This window comes from Varanus komodoensis, unplaced genomic scaffold, assembly GCF_004798865.1.
Source record: "Varanus komodoensis strain SLA01 unplaced genomic scaffold, ASM479886v1 scaffold20_1, whole genome shotgun sequence".
NCBI lineage: Eukaryota > Metazoa > Chordata > Lepidosauria > Squamata > Varanidae > Varanus > Varanus komodoensis.
Window position 1 is genome coordinate 9485858 of NW_025335587.1, and position 23532 is coordinate 9509389.

General features: G+C 40.3%; 1 protein-coding gene across 10 annotated transcripts in view; it reads left to right on the forward strand.

Moving 5' to 3' along the window:
- The window catches only part of ATG4C (autophagy related 4C cysteine peptidase), a 122264-nt gene that overhangs the window by 18013 nt on the left and 80719 nt on the right, over nucleotides 1–23532 (forward strand). For 7 of the 10 annotated variants that reach the window (XM_044430060.1, XM_044430052.1, XM_044430053.1 and 4 more), the window contains exons 3-10: nucleotides 1007–1090; nucleotides 2020–2253; nucleotides 3944–4274; nucleotides 6020–6090; nucleotides 8302–8438; nucleotides 10182–10260; nucleotides 10960–11036; nucleotides 20867–20986. In XM_044430060.1, the coding sequence (XP_044285995.1) occupies nucleotides 1007–1090; nucleotides 2020–2253; nucleotides 3944–4274; nucleotides 6020–6090; nucleotides 8302–8438; nucleotides 10182–10260; nucleotides 10960–11036; nucleotides 20867–20986 (1133 nt within the window). Of the gene's footprint in view, nucleotides 1–1006; nucleotides 1091–2019; nucleotides 2254–3943; nucleotides 4275–6019; nucleotides 6091–8301; nucleotides 8439–10181; nucleotides 10261–10959; nucleotides 11037–11447; nucleotides 13689–20866; nucleotides 20987–23532 lie in introns of those variants that run through there. The other 3 variants (XM_044430059.1, XM_044430061.1, XM_044430062.1) reach the window with 3 other exon arrangements.

Sequence of the window (23532 nt, forward strand, 5' to 3'; positions counted from 1 at the left end):
TCTTTTCAATGGAACCCTAGCCCTGTGTTAGTGTTAGGGGAGTGCACCTGGGTAGGGTTAGGTCAGTGGTGGTGAACCTATGGCACGCATGCCAGAGTGGGCATGCAGAGCCCTCTCTGTCAGCACGCGAGCCAAGTCGCGTCAGGATTGCCCTAGCAGCTGAGCATCAGATAACAGCACACATAGGGGTCATGCGCATGCTCGGAAAGGAGTAGCGGCACCAGGTGATGACATCATGAGCCTCAACTCATTAGCCGCAGCTCATCCAAGCTTTTGCATGGCTGGTCAGTGCACTGCGCAAGAATGGTGTTAAGAAAAACCATTTACAATTAAGTGGCCAATTGAAGCTGCATCTTCCATTTGTGTCAATCCCATGTGGTCACACATTAGCAATATATATGGTTTCTTCCTGATTTTATAGATGGGGACCTTGCTAGAGAGGCAGGAGGAAAATATCATGAGGAAAAGGATTTAGAGAAGTATTTAGAAATATACAGAACAACAACTATTACTTTGTACTTCCTAACAAATAAAATTAAAGATAGACTTCTACTAAGTTTTGCCAGTATTCTTTTCTTAGCATGCTTTAAACCTTTTTTTACTATTTGTTCTATTTCTTGTGGCACTTATATACTGCCTGTATGAAACAGGATGTCAAAGTAATTTACATGAAATAATTTCTTATGACCAATTATGATTTCATCAAAAGTGTTCCCATTGTTGTAGCACCACTGAATTTCGGTAACTACTGCCTGGAATGGATAGGTATAATATTAATTTAAGTGCTTAGTTATGATATATAGAAAATGGCAAGATATCTTCATTTTGCAACATCTGTGAAAAAATATTCTACAGATATAGCATAAATGTAATTCAAATACTATTTAAACCCAGAGAAGATGATTTCTAATAAAAACCAAACTTCTCTTATTTACTTCCTTGTTATCTGTTAATTGTATTCAAGCAGGCCTATTTCAGAAATCTGTTACTTTCTCTTTCTTTATAGGCTGGGTACTGAAAACAAAAACTTACTTTAACAGAAATTCTCCTGTCTTTTTGCTGGGAAAATGTTACCATTTCAAAACTGATGGTATGTGCTACAAATAAGTAACTACTTCAAAGCCTGAATGGTCTCTGCTTGTTTGGTTGCCTTTATATTACTGGATCATCACTTACTACAAGTGGACCGTCCACTTCAAATAAGTGTGTGCCTGAAAGATCTTAACACTGTATTTGAAGGGATCTCCCTTCTCAAATATGCAAGGGGTTCTCACATATACAAGGGGCTCGTGAGTATACAAGATGTTCACAGGAGCAAGGGAAATTCAGGGAATGCATCAGGGTGGTTTCTGTTTATTTAGGAACCTTGATGAGTGATGGAAGAAGAGTCCAGGACAGAAAACAACTGGGTTCAGGCAACACGATAAACCCCTTTCAAAAGCTGAGTGTGAGTTTTTGTAGAACCATGGATTGTTGTGATGTCTGAACCCAGCTGAGAGAACAAACCATGGTGAACAATCCACAGTCCACAACCCAACAACAAACTATTCATGGGTTGTTCATGGTTACTAAGTTATGACGTGAATATAGCTGGGTTCAGACAACGCAATACCCTACGTTTCAATAACAATCCACTCTCAACCCTTACCCAGAGAAGGATTGAGTTGTTCTCAGTACAAAAGAATGCCATAATAAGAATTAAATAGAAAGCAGCAACTGTCTGTTTGCCTTCTCAAGTGAAGACTTTATAGAAAATTTAAATTAAACTGACCAAAAAAAAAAAGTCTTCTGTGTGTTTGCATTCGAACTGAAAGCCACTAGCCATTTCTTGATTCCCTGGCAAATACCTGTAAAATCCATTTCCAGCTATTTTATTATTGTTTAGAAAAGTACTTGTTCTTTTGATAGGGTCTGCACCGATAATAGTCCCAGGATATGTTATTTCTACCCTAACCCTATTTTAGAGCAAATGAGATGCTAACTAATGTACGTGCGTAACTTGTAATGTGTGTCTTATAGAGCCAAGTGATCTGTCACCTAATAGATCAGATTATGATATAACAGAGGAAGGGATTTCAAGAAATGTTGAAGAATTCCGTAAAGATTTTATTTCAAGGATATGGCTGACGTACAGAGAAGAATTTCCCCCAATCAAGGGCTCAGCATTAACAACAGACTGTGGCTGGGGTTGTACCCTGAGGACTGGACAGATGCTTCTAGCACAAGGGCTTCTTCTTCACTTTCTTGGTAGAGGCAAGTTCCCCAGATTTCTTGGAAAATTCAAATACATTTTCTGTTTGATTTAGGAAATGAATAACCATACAAATGTGGAAGCGGGTGTTTCTGAAGAGGAAGAATGTGTTAAAGTAAAATCCTATGGTCTCCTGATACATGGTATTGTTGGGGTGACATGGGATTTCTTGGACTCTCAGTTCTGAGGTCTGCCAAGTGTGAAGCCCCCAGCCTGCTCTTCCTCACAGTTGGCATGCAAAAAATTATGCTGGCTGCATATCTAAGGACAGACAGTGACCTGCTAGACTGCTAAAGGGACATGCTGGAGGGCAGGAAGGAGAGGAGACAGGCCGGTGAGTTCAGCAATATCCAGACAGCACCTCAGCCTCCTTCCTTCCAGCTCCATACCATTTCATCTAGCCAGCCAAAACCAGCTATCTAGATAAAATAGAGAATATAAGTTGTAGGGTGATGGAAATCACTGTCACCTGCCCTTTTCCTTGCATTGGATGCGCATAAGTCCCCATGTTTGGAGGCTTACCTACAGTGAGGACAGAAGGCAGAGGAAAATACCTATCGTCTTTCAAACTAAATACAGTTGTGCAGTGTTTATTTTAATTTTGTTCTAGCTGGTTTTTAAGAAAATTAAAAGTGCACATTTTCCTGTTGAGGATTTTCTAAACATTTATTATTTTTATATTCCATCCTTGGGAGCTAAATGTGATATACATGGTATTCCCCTCACTCATTTTTCCCAATTAATTGTCTGCCCTGTTAAGTAAGTTGGTTTGAAAGAATGCCTGATGTCCCCTCCATGATTGAGTAGATTTGAAGCTACATCTTCCCCATCTAGTACAATAATCACTGTGCTATCTCACCAGTTTTGAAGCTTTGCAAATACAAAGGGAACAATATTTTGAAGCTCCTGCTATTATAAAGCATTAGTGCATATATTCTTTTTTCCAACAGTTTTTTGTGTTATTTTAATACGGTTACAAAAGGCACCTTGATATTTCTATCTGCCTTGGTATCCAAAATTATTTCAGGGCTACCTTTTCAGGTTGGAACCCTCTCAAGCAAAGGTAAAAATCAAGTGAAGTAGATACAATAAAACCAGTAAATTATGTTCAGTAGAAATGCATAAAAACAGACATGTAAAACTAAAATAAATTAAAGCTGCATTTACCAATAAAAACAAACATATCAGTGTAACAGGAAAGCCAGAAGAATAGGTAGGTCTACAGATCCTAGAAAGTGGGGACACTGCTGAGAACCTTCTCCCTTGTACTCACAAACCTTACTGAGCTTTGTGGCCAGCAAGTGATAAAAGTAGCCCTTCAAATTGGACTCAGAAATATACTGAAAACTATGTGAGTTCTTTAATAGTATGAAAAACATTTAGCAGTTCAATGGCAAAATGAGCTGATACTCTTTAATTCCATTTTCTGTAATTGGTGCTCCGTGCTCTGATGGTGTTGTAAAACCAACAGGTTTTTAAAAAACTAAGATATTCTGAGACGCAACTGTTAAAATGTACATTGTCCTCTTGTAGTGGCTAACTGAGGGATGGTTAACTTTGAATGCCTTAAAACGTCATTTAATGCTAAACATTTTAAACAGAACCAATTTAAACAGAACATAAATTGTTTAAATTAATTCTCAACATGAAAAATCCCCAACTTTAAAAATATGCTTTGTAATACTGTGACAGACTGGAGCTGGTCAGATGCATTGGTCATTGAAAATCCAGACTCTGAATCATGGACAAGTCACACAATCAAAAAACTTACTGCATCAGTTGAAGCATCATATACAGGAGAAAAAAAAACCAAGAACCAATCAAGTCATCCTAACCACATTCCAAAGTGGGATTGGAAAGATGGAAAAAGCAGGGATGAACACTATCATCGGAAAATTATATCTTGGTTTGGAGATTTTCCACTTGCGAATTTTGGCTTGCATCGCCTGATAGAATATGGGAACAAGTCTGGAAAAATAGCAGGAGACTGGTATGGACCAGCTGTTGTAGCACACCTTTTGAGGTAAAAATCAAACTGCCACAACTAAACAGTCTTTCGTTGTTGCATTAAATGAAGGGGTTGTACAGAGAGACTCATTTTAGAACTGTCTTCAGGTTTTAAGTTAATCAGAAAGCATTAAAGCTTTACAATGCATTCTTATCAGTAGTGCTTTAAGTGTATAGGGTGTTTATCAGAAATGGGAAAGTAGTACTGAATGTATCACATATGAGCTCTGAGAAGTCTTCTCTTTCTGAAAAATTCTTGGTTCTTCTAGACTGCAAGGATACCAAGATCTCTTCCAAATCTAGCCTTTACATAGAGTAACTTTAATGAAATGTTCTAAAAACTAACAACTCTTTTAACCTTGAACATGCATAACATTATAGACTTCTTTTTTAATACTGTAACCTGGGGGCTGTAATGTACTGATAGTGTAATGAACTGTCAGAGTTTAAAATTGATGTTTTCAGCATTTCTTTGCACGCATCAAATTCTTGTGAAACTCTAAGTGCATAGGACTATTAATATTATAATTACATAATAGTAAAAGTAAAGAGTCTGTGACATTCAGCCTAGATATTTTTTTAAGCTCAGAAAGTCAGATTTCTCAGTGCAGGATGCCTTTACATGCCATTTCTTTGGACACCAATGATTTTGTATTTTTATAGTCTTATGTTCTAGGTGGGTCCCAATATGGTCATAAATGGAATCATTAAGCCTTCTATGCACAAGAGGCCAAAGTGCAGATGTAAATTTTTAACATCTAATATAGATGCAGGATTCATGCAATGCTTGTATGGCAAAAATATTCACCTTGAATGAGATTACAGTGAAATAATAGAGTGTTTGAGAGGTGAAGGTTATTTATATATCCAGTTGTATTTGTAGAGGTAAATAATTGAAATAGACATAGGCAACTTTTCCCATAATTTTGCTTGTTCAAGAGAGAGATTTGGTTTCAAACTTTCTATGATCAGTTTGAAAGTATAATTTCATGAACATCAGCAATTTGTCAGTTTTGAAGGCATATCCTATAGTATACCCCTTTCCTTACAACTTCAGTACTGCAAATGAATTACACACCTTGGAAGTGGTTATTGTAATCCTATGCACCCTCTCATGGTGTTAGGTCCTATTGAAACCAGAAGGCTTTATTTCTGAGTATACCAGTTTATGAATATCGATTTTGACATGGCTCTTTTCCCCAGTACTTACCTATATAGATTGTTTTTCTTACTTGCAACATGCATGCATTGTTTTACCATGTGTGCGTCTAGCCTATTATTGAAGGCAGATTTCTGCATTGTATGTACTGCCAAAATAGGTTAGTATGTTTTGTTACATTACTGTAGATAAGTGGTTTTCCCGTATGGTAGTGTGAAGCTATCCTATGTCTTTTTTTTTTCTTCAGCCTGCCTTTTTGTTGTTGTTGTTGTTGTTTCGTAAGAGTAACTCAAAACTATTTTAGTTGAATGTGTTGCTTTTTTGAGTTATTTGATATGTTAATTTGAAATAAGCACAATAAAAAATGTTATGATTTTGCACTAAATTTACATTTTAGCAGGTCCTGATGGTATAGGAGTCAATAAAATGAATAAATTTAGTGGGTTTTTTTTTTTTACAATTTTGTCATCTGAAATGCTATCTTTGTAATAGATTAAAGTCTTGACTAGTCCAATCCTCTAAAATAAGTTACATCAAGATTGTTTGTTTAACTTTAATTCTGTATATTGTTAACCTGAACTATGTTTGTGGCTTCTACATAGAAAAGCTGTTGAAGAGGCCAGAGACCCTGAGTTACAAGGAATAGCTGTATATGTGGCTCAAGACTGTACAGGTGAGTTAATTAAAATATGTAATGTTCTTGGCTAGTCTTCAAAGCATTTAATTGAAAATTCAATTGAGATCTTAAAAAGACTAGTAGTAGAACCAAAGGTTCTTTTGCACAAGCATCAAAAACTTGATGCTTGCGCAAAAGAAAGTGCAAAGTAGCCCCTATGAATTATGCTGGTATGGCCCTGTGCCTCATCCCACACCATTCTGGAGGATCACCTGAGCCATGAACACATTGTGGGTGGGGTGGGATGGAGTAGGATGGTGCAAGCAGAATTCTATTAACACTTTCTAGAGCCATATCATAGGAAATAAAATTGCATATTATAAAACTATATACTAGTGCCAGTAATAGGAGTAGTAGTAACAACAGCAATTAAACATAAGTTCTTGAAAATATAACAATTGCTTTATACTATAAGCTTCTGGAGGCAGAATCCTTTTGTCATCTTACTCTAAAGATTTGTTAATACTGTTTATGGTGCTGTTGGAACCATAAATGATTATTGTACTTTTTCCTGAAAATCACAGTTTCTGCATGGACTTCTACATTTTTGAATAATGTTTGAAAATGATAATGTGCTTGAAAGATTATGAATGCATTTTCTTTCCTAATTTGCCCAGAAGACTGTACAACTTTTTTGCTTCTGTAGCATCTGCTCTTCCCTAGTCTTCTGAACTTACTGATTCAGTCTCCTGGATTCATTCTTTTTCCCATCAAGCACAAACCATTTTAAGTGATCTATTAATTCTTTTCCTCTACCCAACAAAGAATCCTTCAGTAATTAAAAGTAAAGTTTAAGGAAGACATTTCCTCATTTCTGTGCTGTTAGATCAATGAAAAGATTTTAATTTCCTTCTGCCCTGCAGTAATAACAAATGTAGTAACTTGCACTGAATACTTAAATATATCAGAAAGACAATAAAGCAAACATTATTGGGGTTCTTTTCTTGGATAAGAGCAGCATAAATGGCTCTGATTTCCACTGCTTGCAAGCAGGTTTTCAGACTCGCTCTTTCCTTTGAGTACCAGAATTTAGGGTTAGGCCTTGATAGAGATTATGCTTTAAGTCAGGGGTAAGCAAATGTGATACCCATGGACACCTTTATTTGTACCTGCCAAGGTACTCTATCCGCCCTATCACACGTTTTCTTACCAGCAGCTGTGAAATAGAATTGGTACTTAAAACTGTGGGTTCCAAAAGGTATTCACTGTGTTATGGTTCGAGCCCTGCCTCTGCTCTATGTTCAGTATTCTGGGTGGGCTATTTGTCCTTTGCCGTACCTCCTTTGACAGTCATTTTGTGGTGGTTTCCAGGACAGTTATCATAGTCAAGTGTGAATACTATCCCCGCCCCCCGCCCAAAAAAAGCCTATCTTTACTGTAAGTTATCAGTCCAAGGTTGTGATACAAGTGCTCTTCCCCTGTGTCTCATCCTAGAGCAGGACAGATATATGACCTGTGGGATGCATCCTTCATCCCCCAAGTTATGCTATATGTTGCTTGCACTCAGTAGCTTGATTTGGTGTACCTAAATGGAGGTGGCATAGGCGAGTGGGAAAGGTTAAATTGCTGAAGTGCTTTTGCCAGTTAAAATGCCAGCATGTAATTAAGCTTTTGTGTTTGTTCATTTGTTAACATTGGACATGTGGCCTGGGTTTTCTTTGTGAAGGAAATGGTACATTTTTAAAAAATGGGTGGGCTCTATCTTAACGGTGTTACAGTCTCATAAACATGTTTCTGACTGGTAAGCCAAAAAGCACCAATCCTGCTTTTATTACTGATTACCCAAATTTATGTACCACTTTCCAGTAAAATAATCAGTGGTATCACATTGAAATACCATTGAACTCTGTAACTATACTTGTTGGTTCATACCATAGGGGCGGCCAGCTGTAAATACCTGTCTAAAATCAGTGGGCAGCGTGTTCCAGAGGGTGGGTGCTATTTTCCTGCAGTGCAGCAGTTGGTCTCTTTGCTAAGCATCCAATATGGCCTCATAACTAGACAAGAAAGACTTGATCTGGGTCAACGAGTGTCATAGTCACAATCATAGATAAATGCTGGCCAGCGATAAGCGGGCACAGGATCCTTCAGCAGAGTGAAATCATGATAATTTTTCCCTGTTGCTTAAAATGTGCAGATTATCTTAACTGTTTTGATTACTCTGTTTGAACTGTATGTAAACATTGCTTTTTCCTGTGTTTTTTCAAGTTTATAAGTCTGATGTTGTTGATACATTGTGCTCTTTCATGGATTCTGCAAAATCAGATGGCAAATCAGTGATTATATTAATTCCTGTGAGACTAGGTGGAGAAAGAACCAACATGGAATATCTAGAATTTGTGAAGGTATGAAATGAGTTAGTCATTTTTCAGAAAATATCACCAAATGGTATGAATGTTAAGGATAATAATCTTCAATCTATTAAATGTATCTATGATTTTACAGTCATGGATCATAGTTGTTTTCAAAAATTTGAAATGTGGACATTTCATTTAGTATGTGGACATATATATAGGGCACTGATATTCCAAGTTAAGTTGGTTATAACTATTCCAGTTCCTAAATGAATGATTTTCTGATACAGTAATTCAGGATTAAGACTGATGTGATTTCAACTGCATTCCTGTGTGACCTTGATTTTAAAATGTTACCTAGGACTTATATCTGTTCCGTACACACTTCAGCAGCTGATTACTGGCATCTACCATGGCAGTTTCTTCCCACTTTCTTTCTCAGAGACTGTCATGGAAGTCCTAACGAACCTTACTTCAAATAATAGCAATAGTTTCCCAGCCCTGCAATTTATGCTCATGTCTTCCCCAATTTTCTGCATAGTCCCTAGACATTAGCATAAGTAAATGCAATAAGAAATTGATGGTGTTAAAAATCCACTGTTTCTATAGGATGCTAGAATACAGAGAATTTGTGATATTTTCTGTTCATTTGGAAACTACCCAGTTCTCTCCTCCTTCACCCAGCTTTTTAGAGAATCAGACTAGAGGTAAATAAAACAAAGTCTGACTTGTAAAAATGCTCTTAAGAGTTGGTAGAAGCCTGTATAGAGATGAAAGGAGACTAGCCCTACTTCATTCTCACATAAGGAAAAATCAAGTTCTATTTCATTACTAGAGAGTTCAGGGCCTGTTTTGTTGGAGGAAACAAAATGACGAGTACATCTTAGTCTGGCTAAATGCAAGCATTTGAAGTTAGGATTCTCTCATTTGCTAACTTGTAACTTAGGGAGGAGATCTTACGTGAACTTATAAACCTGACTATAATGGAAACATCTATTGTATAAACAAGGAGATGGATTTAAATTTTTAGCAAAGAATCAGGGAACCCTAATACTTTCTTCCAATTAAACTTAAGAAGTTTCTGAAATATTAATATCACCTGTAAAAGTTAATTTACCACCTGCAAAACAAAGACAGCATGTGTTGTGTGTAAGAAACTACTGATTCTTCAAGGACCAGCAGCCCTGAGTAAACAAAGGTGGATAAGGCAGGCAACATACACATATGCTGTGCACCTCCTGTAGGACAGGAAGAAAAGAAGGGCAAAAAGTGGGAAGAAAACTTAAGAGTGGAATTGGGAAATAATGATAGAACATCAATCTCTCTTGTGGCCCACAAGCAAAATAAAATGAATTGCAACTTTTCTTTGGTTAGTAGTCAGCATAGCAGCTTGAAGTCAGTTGATCTCTGGATTGATAGACCCTTCTGGTTTGTTCATGGAACATGATGCAGTTGAAAGTCTTGTCTTAAATGCACTCTGTATGCACTTCTTCAGCAGACTAGGATTTTAATACTGTTTTCCAGTCTTAATCAGTGGCAGCCATCCTAAGTCCCCAGCAGGTGTATATCTTCTTTGAAATGGTTTGGACACACACAATTTGCATACTTTGTGTTCTGTTTTTTGCTTTTATAAGAAATGAAGTGGGGAAATTTTGGTGCATTAAGGAACATTTTTGCAATTGGCTTGTTTTGAGCAAAAACAAACTAGTATTGGATTAAGCCTGCTGCACTGTAATCTTGGATTTCCCCCAAATGTAGTCTTAAAACTGAATTTACTTATTGTTGTGCTGACAGGGAATTTTGAGTCTTGAATACTGCATTGGTATTATTGGAGGAAAGCCGAAGCAGTCATATTATTTTGCTGGATTTCAAGGTTAGTGTATTAATAAGATATGTCTTTTTGAGTGTGGTATGCCTCTCCTCTTCTTCCCACCTCCCACCCCAAGAGCTATGGACTTAATATAGCACCCATGGGAAGTGGAATGATTAAAATAGCAAAATGAGTACTTTATTAATTTATCAGACCCACCAAAGTCCAGTCATTTGTCATTTCGCCCCATGTGGTAATTGGATTCTGTAAAATGTACATTTAATTTTCTTTGTTGCACAAACAAGGCATAATTTATCTGTTTCATCAAACTCTGTGAGCCTTTCATTCTTTACTATCTGGCAGTTCTTGGTTATATATTTACCCTTTAGTAGTTTAAATGGTGCAGGTTGATGACCAAATGACAAGCAAATATGTTCTTCCTGTCATGATGAAGAAGTACAATGCATTTTTCATATGCAAACTCCTGGAATATAATTGTGTGTTTGTAAAAGTAATTTTATCTCCAAAAATTAAATGACAGTCTCATCACTTTATCAAAATTCTGCTTCTACAAGCATATTTGATTATGCAAAAGTTAATCTGTCCTGCAAAAACCTATGCTTCAGTCAATGAATATCAGCCTGGCAGGCAGTTACTTGCTGGGGGTTTCTTCCCCCCACTGTTCTGCATAGAAATTGGATTGTAAGCAGTGTAATAATAAGGTGTTTTTTGAATTACTTGTCTTTTGTTTTGTCCTTGTAGATGACAGCTTGATTTACATGGATCCTCATTATTGCCAGTCCTTTGTAGATGTCAGCGTAAAGGATTTCCCCCTCGAGGTAGGATAGATAAAGAACCTGCACTGTTTGCTTCAAATATGAACAAAACTCTAATTACATAGATGATTTCTTTTCTTTCTTTTAGATTTGAAATAACAGAATGTATAAAACCTAATTACGCTGTACTGGATATTAATGTTTTGTATACAATGGAATATACATCCACTGAATTTATCCACATATCAGATATCTGCCTGATATAAACCATAGCCTGTCTTTTAAAAATGGGACTCCAGCACTGAAAAATTGCAATCTCAGGCCTAGTCACTCGTCTCCCATTTGCAATACGTTACACTTGAAGGCGGTTCAAACATTGGTTTCTCAGCTTCACTGTTTTGGGAAGAAGACTCCTCTCAGTTGTTTGTTTATTGGCATCTGTGCACAACTCTATGCCTTCCCTAGATACTGCAGGTATTTCCCAGGCTTGGAATCAGAATACAAACGGAGGCCACATACAAGACATTATGAAGTGTGCTGCTGCTATGCATTTGTTGGCGAAGCTGGATGCTTGCAATTTGAATCAGTTTTGAAATTTTAAAATGCTTCATTTGTCCATGCTGCAATGCATGTGTATAGCATGCTTATATGCTGGAGTTTTACCACTTTGAGCTAAAATGAACTTGAACTTGAAAAATAAAGGACAAAAAGGAACTTAAAAGAAAAACCATTATTTTATTTCATATGGCTAAGAACCCACTAATGCCATTCCTGAGTTACAGAAGCAGCAAAGGGTGACTAGCGGAGTGGATATGCAATATGCCTAAGGCCTCTGTAAGTCAAGGCAGGGTCCCAACCTGCCAGAAGGAGACCCTCACTAAAAAAAAAAAAAATCCCTCCCTGAATCCCATTGTGCTGCATAATTATTGGCCGGTCTCCAGTACTGCATTTATGGGCAAGGTATTAGAGCATGTGGTGGTCCCCCAACTCCAGGGATTCCTGGACCCGATGGAGTATCTAGATCCATTTCAGTCTGCCTTCAGACCTAGTTTTGCAAGAGAAACAGCTTTGGTTGTCTTGGTGGATGGCCTGTGCTGGGTTTTAAAGGGGGGTGGGGTCCATTCTATTTGGCCACAGTGACACATGCCTTAGTTAAATTACTGTTTGGATTACAGCAATGCACTTTACATGGAGCTGCCTTTGAAGAGTGTTCAGAAACTTCACCTGGTTCAAAGATCTGCTGCCAGACCAGGAAGCATATATCTCCTCTGCTGAAAGAGCTTCACTGGCTCCCAGTTTGTTTCCAGGCACAATTCAAAGTGCTGGTGATGATCTATAAAGCCCTGTATGGCTCAGGTTCAGGCTATCTGAAAGACTGTATTCTCCCAGATGCTCAGACTTTTAAGTTCTTCTGAGGAGGCACTTCTCATGGTGCCTCCAACTTTGCAGTCACACTTGGTGGGAGAAGGTGTTCTCATTGGTTGCCCCAGGTCTAGGTTGGCACCCTCCCTTTCAGGTTTCTCAAAGTAGGGGAAAACATTTTTGTTCTAGCAGCCATTTGGGCATGGTCTGGGCCTATGCATTTATGCTTGATTAGTTTTACTCTTTATGTTGCTTGTAGTGTTTTAATTTGGGTGTTTTTTCAATATCAGTATCTAATTGATTAAAATATACTTTAAACTTCTGTATTTTTGAATGTTTTAATTGTATGGATTTAATGTTGTGAACCACCTTGAGTCCTAATTACGGGGAGCAGACAAGATATAAGTAAAGATGCGGCTGCTGCTGCAGCTTTAGGTAGCCTAAATAGCACCTAGTCTGGTTATGACTTAAGTTTTCAATTCTTTGCTGTGGAGATAAATGTGAAAACATCGGAGCAGACTGTTTTGATTCATGAACAGATAAGACCTAATGTCCTATCATGGATGATACAACAGCCCATCATGGGTGATCAGCCATAGCAGGTCCTCTGAGCTCACCACAGTTTTGGCAGGGTGGCTTGTTTTTCTTGAATAAGCCAGCCTGAGAATTCATGGCTTGTTTTTGGGTGCTTCATTTTCATGGTGGCTTGTTGTGTTATCCTAACCTGGCAGGGTGTTTTCATCATGAGTTGTTGAAAAGGGCTACAGGGTCACTTGCCAAGAGCAGACACCAAAGTGACACTCCTTGTGAGTTGTTTCACCTTTGCCTAGTTGTGTGCTTTTCACAGCAGCAGAGGTAGCAGTCCTTACCTTCACTTCTGTCACCCTTGGCATAAGCATTGCAAGAGTGGCTCTTGGTCCTGATTGAGCCAAATAGCCCAGCAGCCTTAAAGAGTTCAGGTGCATTTCTGGAATGAGAAGGAACTTGGCACATTCATGGGTCTCTGGTTAAGTCCAAAGACACAGGAATATCTGCGGAACACCAGACATGATAACCTTCTTCCTCTGCTTTTCAGAATAAATGTTTAAGGAGCTTCCAACTTAGAAGCAATACTGGGCTCCACTATGCACCAGGCCATCCTGTGGCAATCGGTTGACTGTCCTGCTTGGTCCAACAGATGTGATGTCTTGTTATACCATGTCCCAACCTCACAGAGTCAGATCTTATCACATGAAGCCCTGCTACTCTACAATCTGTGATTCTCCCTCCCTCCTTCCCTCCAGACCTGTCAAGATATATTGAAAACTATACTGCCACCCATTTGCAGTATGCTCCGCATGTGCAGCCATTTCATAACCCCCAGATACAGCCCCCCCCCCAGTGTCCCTGTAGAGCCTTTGGAAACTACAGTATGCCCTGTGAGTCAATCCCTGCTGCCCATCCAAGTTGCCCACTGTGCTTCTGAGACAAGTTCATCAACTAAATACTCCTTGAGTACAAGCATCCCAATGTCTTTTGTTCTTCTGCTGCAAGCAAGCCTTCTAACATGCTATGTGAAGTTAAAGATGCTCTAAGGATGTGGTCAGTGCCATGCAGGAAGTAGTTTAGAGTGTTTTTCCAAGGGAAGTCAGTTGGAGCTGGACACAGAAGATGAGGGTTCTGGCCCTCAAAGCAGGAGGTATCTCCCACCTGTTCTAACCAGGCAGCTGCCTCTGAAGTAGAGGAGTAGCAGTGGCAGGTGCATCATAGTCTTGCTGAAATAGGCCTGGTAGTGGTACAGTCCCGTGAATATGTATATGGCAAGCCTAGGGGACACATATTTCAGTTTGTCTCATGTGAAAGAGGAAAGAGTCACCCCCACCACCCACTTGGGATGCCTCTTCACTCATTCCAGTGATCCATCCTTCTCTGGCTCTTCAGAAGAAGAGAGTGGAGGTAAAGCACAGGCTGAACAACAAGCAGAGCAACTGTTTCAGATGCAGAGCCTGTACAGCTAAAGATGGAGGCACCCGACAGCTTGCAGGGGACTTGGTCAGTGACCATCAGGATAATGCACATATGAGCTCTTACAAGGAAATGAACAGGAAAGAGAAGGACTTGTGAGTGTCTAGTTTCTACATAGTCACCTTGGACTCTAGCTAGAAACATCTATTCAGGTGAATCATTGCATGAAGGCTTAGCAGCCTCAGAGCTCATTGTTGAGCAGGTGATGAGGAAATAAACTGCTATTGTAAACAGGCAGAGGGATGCCATTCAAATGGTGTAAATATTCTTGCTAACATTGGCAAGGCCACGAGTGCACACTGAGTACGAGTGATAGCTCTATAGTGCACTGTAGCTGTTTCTCCCCACAAAGTCACTGCCGCTGCCTCCTCTGCAGTAGCACAGTTCTTGGTAACAGCCCCCCCCCCCCGCACCCCCATCTCCACCAGTCTTCCTTGCATGGCCCATAGTAGATCCTTTGGTTGCATCACATTGTCACCTAAAGCCAATTGAAGCACTGGTTGAATATGGAGGAGCAGAACAACTGATTCAAAGTCATTGGTGGAGAAGTCAGCACCAACCATGTTCTTCCATGCAGGCAGGAAGAATGGTTAGGACCCCTAGGGTATGGAATGGGCTTCCACAGAAGGTGGTTGAAGCTCCATTGGTGAGGGTGTTTAAGGATAGGCTGAACATGCACATGGCAGGCATGCCATGAGTGGAGCCGGCTAGAACCAGGGGTCAGACTAGATGACCTGGGAAGACCCTTCTGACTTGCTCTGTTTCTATGTTTCTAAAAGATGCAAGTGCTCAGTAATTCATTTTATTCCTTCATGCTAGCTCACCATGAATCTGCCCTTTCCTCTTGTTGATGTTCTGTTCCAATCTCACCCTTGTAGCAAAATGAAAATTCATAATGAGAAGATTGTTCTGCTGAGGACTAGGTATTTCACTAGAGAGAAGGGGATGGTAAAAAATACTTCAGTTTCATTTCTGGAATGAATGTAATGCCAGGGAACACAGAGTTTCTCATTTAAAGCATAGGATCACCTGTCTGCAACACAGAATCTTTATCTAACACTCCCAGCTTGCCTATGCTGAGGCAGTACCTGCTGCTTTATGGGTATCTGCACCAAAACCAAAGAATTTGATGTATGAATCAAGACCTTTGGAGTGTGTTTTTCTGGTTGTGGCAGTGACATGTACCCTCTGGGTAATGCTAGATGAGTGTTTCTCTCCTCTGCTTAAGTAATACGATAAAGACTGACTCTGTGGCCATTCCTTCAGTTCTACTAAGGTGTTTCCTTAATACTTTAAGCAGCTGCTTCCTGTTTTTCCTATTGTCACTAAAGTAGCCATTCCTTAACTCTTTCCAAACTATATCCTTCCCATGATTCTGCCTCTTTTTCCTCCTCCTCTTCTCATGGTCTTTGGAAGGGGCCAGGGATTGACTTATGGCAGAAGCTGCTACTGAGGTAAAAATTGCTCTAAAGGCTCCAACTGATCATTGCAATCCCCTGGATGCACTCTTTCGGTGTTGTCATTTGCTACCTACAGCAGATTCTGCATTGGCACTGCTACACGTCAGTGTTGTGGGTAGAGCAGAGCAGGAAGAACAAGTCTATGGAAAAACCCACTGCCATAATGGCCATAGATGGTTTAGCCATCTGCAATGCCTGGATGTGCCTTCTTTGTCTTTGGCTAAAGTCTGTAGTGCTGTGATCACAGCAGTGGTGACAAAGCGACTTCCAGCAAACTGATGTGTCATCTCCCAGTGGGCATTGCTGCATACTGAAGCTTGTTTGGCGATAGATGCCTCAAGTTGATGCAGATTTCATGAAACTTTCCTCATGTCCCAGGCCAGTATTTGAAACAACAACAGCAGTAATAGATTCCATCATTCACCACTCAGCACGGTAATGAGGAAATCTATTTCAGTTTAAAAGTTGTGATTGACTGCACAAACATGCTTTCAACATTGAATACTTCACCCTGGCACTACCCTTAGAGTTAGGAAATACATTATGTGTAAAATCTTCTGAAAAAACAATGTGCATTCCGAAGGAGCTCTACCTGTCTGATGTCATAACGATAGGGGATCATAGAGAAAACAAGAAAAGGTTCCATGAACCAGGCTTCCCTCATGTGAGAGGAACTTTGAATTGTTTGCACATTGGCTTTTAGCTGCACTTGAAAAGGGCAAACAGTTCTACAACTGTAAATGTTTTTGTAGCATGATGCTCCAGGCAGTTGCAGACTCTAAGGGCAGATTTATGGACATGTACACTGGTGTTTGGAGACAAAGCATGATGCTGCTATATGCTGGAGTTCTCAGTTGACAAGTAAGCTGATGGCAGGGTCATTCTGCACCAACTCTCCTGCCATGGGAAAGGAAGAGCCAGAGCTGAAAACAGTACCATTTCCGTTGAATCCATTCCATCACTGAATGGCTCTAGGGACTATGCATGTACTGTGCATTCACACTGTGCAGCACTTACAGAAGTCTTCTACAGCATAACTGGTGGCAGTGGTTCACTATGTTGCTATCTATTTCGTGTTTATAGGATCATAGAGTTGAAAGGGGCCCAGAAGGCCATCAGGTCCAACCCCCTGCTTTTGCAGGTCACCAGTTTACACCATCCTACTCACACTGTCCAGTTTTGTTTTATTTTTTAATGTCTAGCGTGGAGGATCCCATGACCTCTCTAGGCAGCTGGTTCCACCGTTGTGTTGCTCTGACAGCGAGGAAACCTTTCCTGATACCTAGCCCAAATCTGGGTTGTCACATCTTGAATTGAGTATTCTGTGTCCCGCACTCTAGTGAGAGGAGGGCACTCCTCCTTTGTGACAGCCTTTGAGGTACTTACAGAGTGATACTATGTCCCCCATTCGCTATGCTGAACATGCCCAGTTCCCTCAGTTTCTCCTCATAGGGCAGTGTTTCCAAACCCTGGATCATTTTTGTGGTCCTCTTCTGGAACTTTTCTAATTTTTGTGCATCTTTCTTAAATCTACGTGCCCAGAACTGGACCCAGTATTCCAGATGGGGTCGGACTAATGAGGAGCATAGGAAAACTACTACTTCTTTTAGTTTGGAAGTGTTATTGCTGTTTAGCTTGTTTTGCTTGTATTCTTGTATAGGTTTTTGGTTACTGTCATGTTGTTTTAATGTTTACCTATTTGTAAGCTATCCCAACAGCCCTCATATAATTGCTTAACAGAGGTAAAACAAAAGCTATGAGCCCAAACATAGGTTGATGTTTCCTCCCAAACACACACACATCCAAAGATTCTTGGGTTAGCCAAGTTCTTGCAAGTCAGGGTTTCTTCTCAGCAGCAGTTTTCAGGGAAGTATCTTATTTTTCCACAATCCTGTCAGTAGAAATAAAACACTCTGTTAATTTACATAAGGAAAAAATAAAGACACACCCCAAACATGACTGGTGGATGGGGAAGCCAGCTTCCCACAAAGACCTGTGAGGCAACAGCAAATACCTTTTCTTATTGTGGGGAGCAGTTTTACACTTCTCCACAGTATGTTTTCAAAATTGATAAGCTGCCCAGGCTAAGTTGAAAATCAATCCAATTTGTGGTCAGCTTCCAGAATCTATTTATTTAGAAGTGCTGCCTTCTGTTCTATGCATGTTGGTCATATTTTCTAGGGCATATTTTGAAAGAAACTCTGAATGTGCTGTGGTGTTTTTGGAATGTAGCCATCCCAACTTCTTATATAGCTGTTTGGAAACTACTCATTAATGTGCTATATCATTGTTTTATACATGGAAAAAATTCAATGTATCTCAAAATATTCTGCTACATTATGTTGCTCTATATTGGGGTCCTCAAACTGTTTAAACAGGGGGACAGTTTGCTGTCCCTCAGACTGTTGGGGGGCCGGACTATAGTTTGAAAAAATATGAACGAATTCCTATGCACACTGCACATTAAAATTAATTAAAATTAATTAAAAATTAAAAAATGGAGAGAGGGATAGGGCTGCGGCTGGCCAAGCGGGGCGCCTCCTGTCTCTCCCTGTCATGGGGGGAAGAAGCTGAAACCCATTTGCTAAGCACTGAAATGGGTCCTTTTGTAACCCCCTTTCCCTCTGTTGACAGTTAGCTTTCAATCTGACAATTGTGTAGTAAGTACTGGTCTTTATTCAATGTTCAGTTCACCCTGCGTATTAATGAAAGGGGCTGGGGCCGGGGAGAAAAACATGTAAGAATAGCCTTTAATGGGCTGACAGACAGGGCACCCTTACTCTGCCTTATCAGCCTCTCGCAGCATGGCCAGCACACGCTGCTCCACTCTCCTCACTCAGCTGCGTGCTGGCCCAGGGGCAGAGCCACACCAGCCTCTGCAGCTGCCGGCACACCCAGTGTGGGTCCCCGAGCGGGCGGAGCGGTGTCAGCCTGCTGCAGCCAGGCCTCGGGGCTACAGGCCAGCGGGGCAGCTGCCTGCCCTGGAAGCTGGGCTCTGACCTGCAGCTCAGGAAGACTTCTGCTTGGCCAGCCCAGGGGACATTTTGTGGGGGGCAGAGGAGTGCAGGGGGAATATGGATTCCCCAGCTGGACTGGGTGGGGGGCAGGATCCTGCCCTTGGACAGCAGAGACCCTGGCATCTCCTGGAGGGCTCACAGTGTTCCGAAGCGGATGCTTCCCTCCTAGGAGCGCCTCGCACTTCGCCCCGCCACTGCAGAGACCCACAGGCAGTCCCCTCCCCCGCTCCTCTTCCCTGCGCTGATCTCAGGCATTCTGAAGCCAGCCACATCCTGAGGGCATGAGTTCCACAGGCGGATGGTGTGCCTTGTGCGAAGAAGCACTTTGTTCCATTTGACCCGGACTGCTGGTGCTGGTGCAGCAGAGCAACTCTTTGTTCCCCCTCATCACTCCAGCTTTGGCGTCCTTCTGGGACACTGCCCCCACCCACTTTCTTTCCTTGTCCCCATGTTTTCTCCTCGCTGGAGAATGGCCTCCGGTGCTCTGGTGGGAGAGGCAGAGTGAGACCCCTTCTCGCTCTGCATGGGGCTCTCCCTTGGCTGAACTCCCACGGATTCTGCATCCCCACTCAGCGCCGCGTCACTCCCTGCATCTTCCGGGGCCTCACAGGCATCTTCCAGGGCCTCTGAGGCGGGCTGGATAAATGAGCATGGCGTGCTGTATCTGGCCCATGGCTGTAGTTTGAGGACCCATGCTCTATATAGAAGAAAGGCACCTCTGCTTCTAATTGCTTCTTACCGAGGGGGCAGTTGCTTGATGGTGGCAGCGGCTTGCCCATAGAAGGCTGCGGCTCCCACACCCGGGGACATGGTTCACATACTTAAAAATGGATTTAAAAAGTTATGTTTTTCTTACCTTCAATCCTTTTTTAGTGTCTTCGTCTCTCTCTTCCGCCCTCCTGTTTCCTGCTGCGTTTCCCCGCTCTGTATATGTGTGCAAGGGGGAGGGCGGGTGGAGAGCCAGCACACGCATAGTTGAGCTGTTGCAATTTGGCACGTGCGCCAGCTCTCTACTTAGTTTCAGAGAATGCCTACACCGGCTCAGAGCTTTTGGACTCGCTTGGAGATTGTTTTCTCCGAGCGAGCCCTAAAGCTCTGAGGCAGGCTGGATAAATGAGCATGGCATGCTGTATCTGGCCTGCGGCCATAGTTTGAGGACCCATGCTCTATATAGAAGAAAATTGGATACCTGTCATTCAGTTTGTTTTGTTTGTTCACTTCCAAATTGAGGAACTATGTTTAACTGTGGTCACAATGGAAAATATACCAAATTGATTTCCTATTTGAAGTTTATACAGCACAAAACAAATGGTCTGTGTTCAAATGAATATTCACTTGTGATTAAGGATATATGTTGTGTGCATGTATATTAGAAGAAATTAGAGAAACAAAATGCTCCTTAATATGCTACATACCCAATTTTACAACAGTTTTGCAATCTCCCTAGCATGAAGATGATTTCCCCTATTTTCAGTCTTATTAATACATAGTGCAATGGCTTGCATAGATATGCCAATGTGCCACTCATATAATGAAGAAATAATTTCTGCAGTTATTTAAAGCCTTTGCAGATCTCTGCAAAACATTAACACAGGAAAATAGGTGCTGTGCCAGGAAACTGATCCTGACAGGCTGTTTGCTAACCTGTCTGACCACTTATATTGAGTAGGCCATTGGTCCACCTACTCCAGCATTATCCAGTGTTAAACTGTTTTGTGTGTAGTTGGAATTCCCATCTGAAATTATTTTTTAAGATTATGTGAGAAGGTTGAGATTTGAGATTATTTGAGAAAGTTTGACTAAACTTACGTAGTGCCACAGAAGCATTTGACTAGGATTATTAGTTTTGCTCAAAAATTAACATGACAGTACTTTAAACTGTCACATCAACAATAGTTTTTAATTATATAAAAGCGACTGAGTTGACAAATGCAGGCAGTTCCATATAAACACTTTGCACAATCTGTTTGCTGACTGATCAGGGAAATGCATCCTGTATCTTTCTCTCATGCCTTTAAACTGTTTTTAAAAGCCTTTCTGCTTATTGCAGTCATTCCACTGTTCTTCTCCAAAGAAGATGTCTTTTAAAAAAATGGATCCAAGCTGCACAATAGGGTTATATTGTGCAAATGTTCAAGGATTTGAAAGGGCTTCTGAAGAAATAACTAAGGTAAGTATTCACATGTGAAACTGATGCATCTTCCAGCTTTTGTTTGCTTTAATATTGTATTAAATATAGCACTTTTTAGATCTATCACCAGAGCTTCAACTTCTTCTATAGATTATTGGCAAAATTAAATAGTTTCTGTGATTGCGTTACATCACAGTGATTATTCTGTACAATCTACAAATGAAATGTAAATACCTAAACTCCTACACAAAATAGTTGCAGAAGAAATGGCTCTTCTTTTTGAAACCTGCTGCGTCTTAAAGTTAATTCTGGGAGCAAGGCATGGACCAAGCTTAATTGTATTATTACAGAATAAATAATCTGGTAAGGTGTGCTTACAAGTGTATTGTGGAAGCTGAGTTACCTCTGAGATGGTACATTGGAGGGAGCCAGGATTTCACATATTAAGACCCAAATACAGCATTATTTCACTAGGTGGCAGCATTTAAACAAAAATATTTCTAGAGAAAGCTCCCTTTTCAGCCACTGAATTATCATCTATGCAAAGAATCTTGAGGCAATCAATTCCTTGGGGATGATTGTAAATGGAAATATTAAATCAAACTAAATTGTGCATTATTACTTGTTAGTATAACTGTGTTTGCTACATCTCCAGATAACATTACTAAACACAATTTTAAATTTATGATGAAAGTAAATGCATTCTGGGTCCAAGTAAACAGAGGTTTGTTTATGCATTAACAAAGTAAGAAAGAGAAAAGAAAGTTGTTTTACACATGTAAAATAAGTTCTTATTCTGTTTCTTCACTAAAGTATTCCATTTTCTCTTCATTGTTCACACTCATTTTTATCTAGCTTATCCTTTCATTTTCATCAACTTGTTATAAAGTGCTACATTGCTTAAAAGCATTATAGACATTCAAATGTCAGTACACTAGGATGAAATAATGAACATTAGTCTGGGAGTTGCCATAGGCAAAGGTTTGCATGCAACCTTTCCTTACAACATTGAAAGCTCCAAGGTATTAAGAAATAGTGTTGTGGAGGTCAAAATAATAATAAGGATTTAGAAAGTATTAGGGTACAGTATTAGAGGTTTAGAGTTATCTAGTGCAGAGCAGGAAGAGTGACAGAAGTGATCTTTGCCTTCCACTCTCTACACTCTGCTTTTTAAAATTTGTTTTTAAAAAATTGCCGACTCTTGCTTTTTTACCTGCCTGCCTAAGGTGTTCTGGAGGGGGAGAGGAGGTTGGAGAAGCAGCAGGCTTTTTCAATTTCCTCCTCTCCACCAAAATGCCCCTTTCCCCTTTCTCTGAGGTTGATTTCCTGACAACAGCTGCAAAGGGGTTCAAGGCACCTAATCCCTTTTCCAAGGCTGTACTGTTGTCTCTGACCATGGATCAGGGAATCTGAACTATCCAATAGCCCCTCAGACACTATCTAGGTGCCATAAGATTCTGTTTGAGTGAATAATGAACTCATTTTTGTTCTGTATAGTAGTTATAGGGAAGGTGTTGCTTACAGATGTTGTTGGACTGCTGTTCCCAACTTCTGCCATCACTGGTTCTGCAGGCTAGGGCTGAAAGGAGTTATGGGTTGGGGGTGGGGCACATGTTTCCCATTCCTTATACCATTTGGTAATTGAAATTTCCTTGTGTAGTTAGTTATTGTATGCTCAACTTTGCGCATGTTCTTCTTTTGAATAGAATAAAATTAATGCTGTTCTTGTAGTCGCCTTAGTATTTGAATAATTGTTTGCAGGTTGGGAATGTGTTTGAGAGACTAGCTTGTTTGAGGCTATTATGTTGAATTCTGGTCTTCCAGACGCAAGCTCTTAGCCACTAAAATTCTCAGAGTTGTAGATAAGGGGATTCTCTATGTAATCAAAATTACTATATCCTTGGGAAAAAAACATTCTAGTTTAGATGTAGCGTTTTTCATGTGTGTGCTTCCACGAGAATTGTTCCAAAGTCATCCCTGTGGATACAAGTACTTAGATTAGAAGGGAGTTCTTGCTTCTGTAACAACACATCTGTTTTGTCTAAAACAAATGGACATCAGTTTTAGCAATGCCCCAAGCCATTTTGAACACTTGATTCTCCTTTGAAATGGACACAAACATGTACTTTTCACCCACATGTGTATGCAATTTGTTTGTGTGACAAAATTGTATTTGTCTTGGAATTTGACATCATTTGAAGGAAGGTTTCTGGCTCATGGTTAAGAGCGAGAACTCAGAAATATATGAACGAATGCTGAGAATGTTCAAAAAGCAAGACCAAGGTTGAGGTAGACTCCAGTCAGAAAATTGATTCAGGTTATCAGTGACCTGCACACCTCCCCAAGCACATTTCTGTATAGTAGCACTTTGTATTCAGCAGAGATTTGAATTGCAAAAGTGCGTGCGTGCGTGTACACTCTCCTGTTTTTCTAATGAGAAGAAACTCATAAAACACTGGGAAAAGTGATAAGCCACTTTTACTTGGTGGCTGTCATGTTGGAAGACACCTGTCAATTAGGAGGATTAGGCCTGCCAGCTAATTTCACAGGCTACCAAACAACCATCAGAATGCCATGAACTTCTT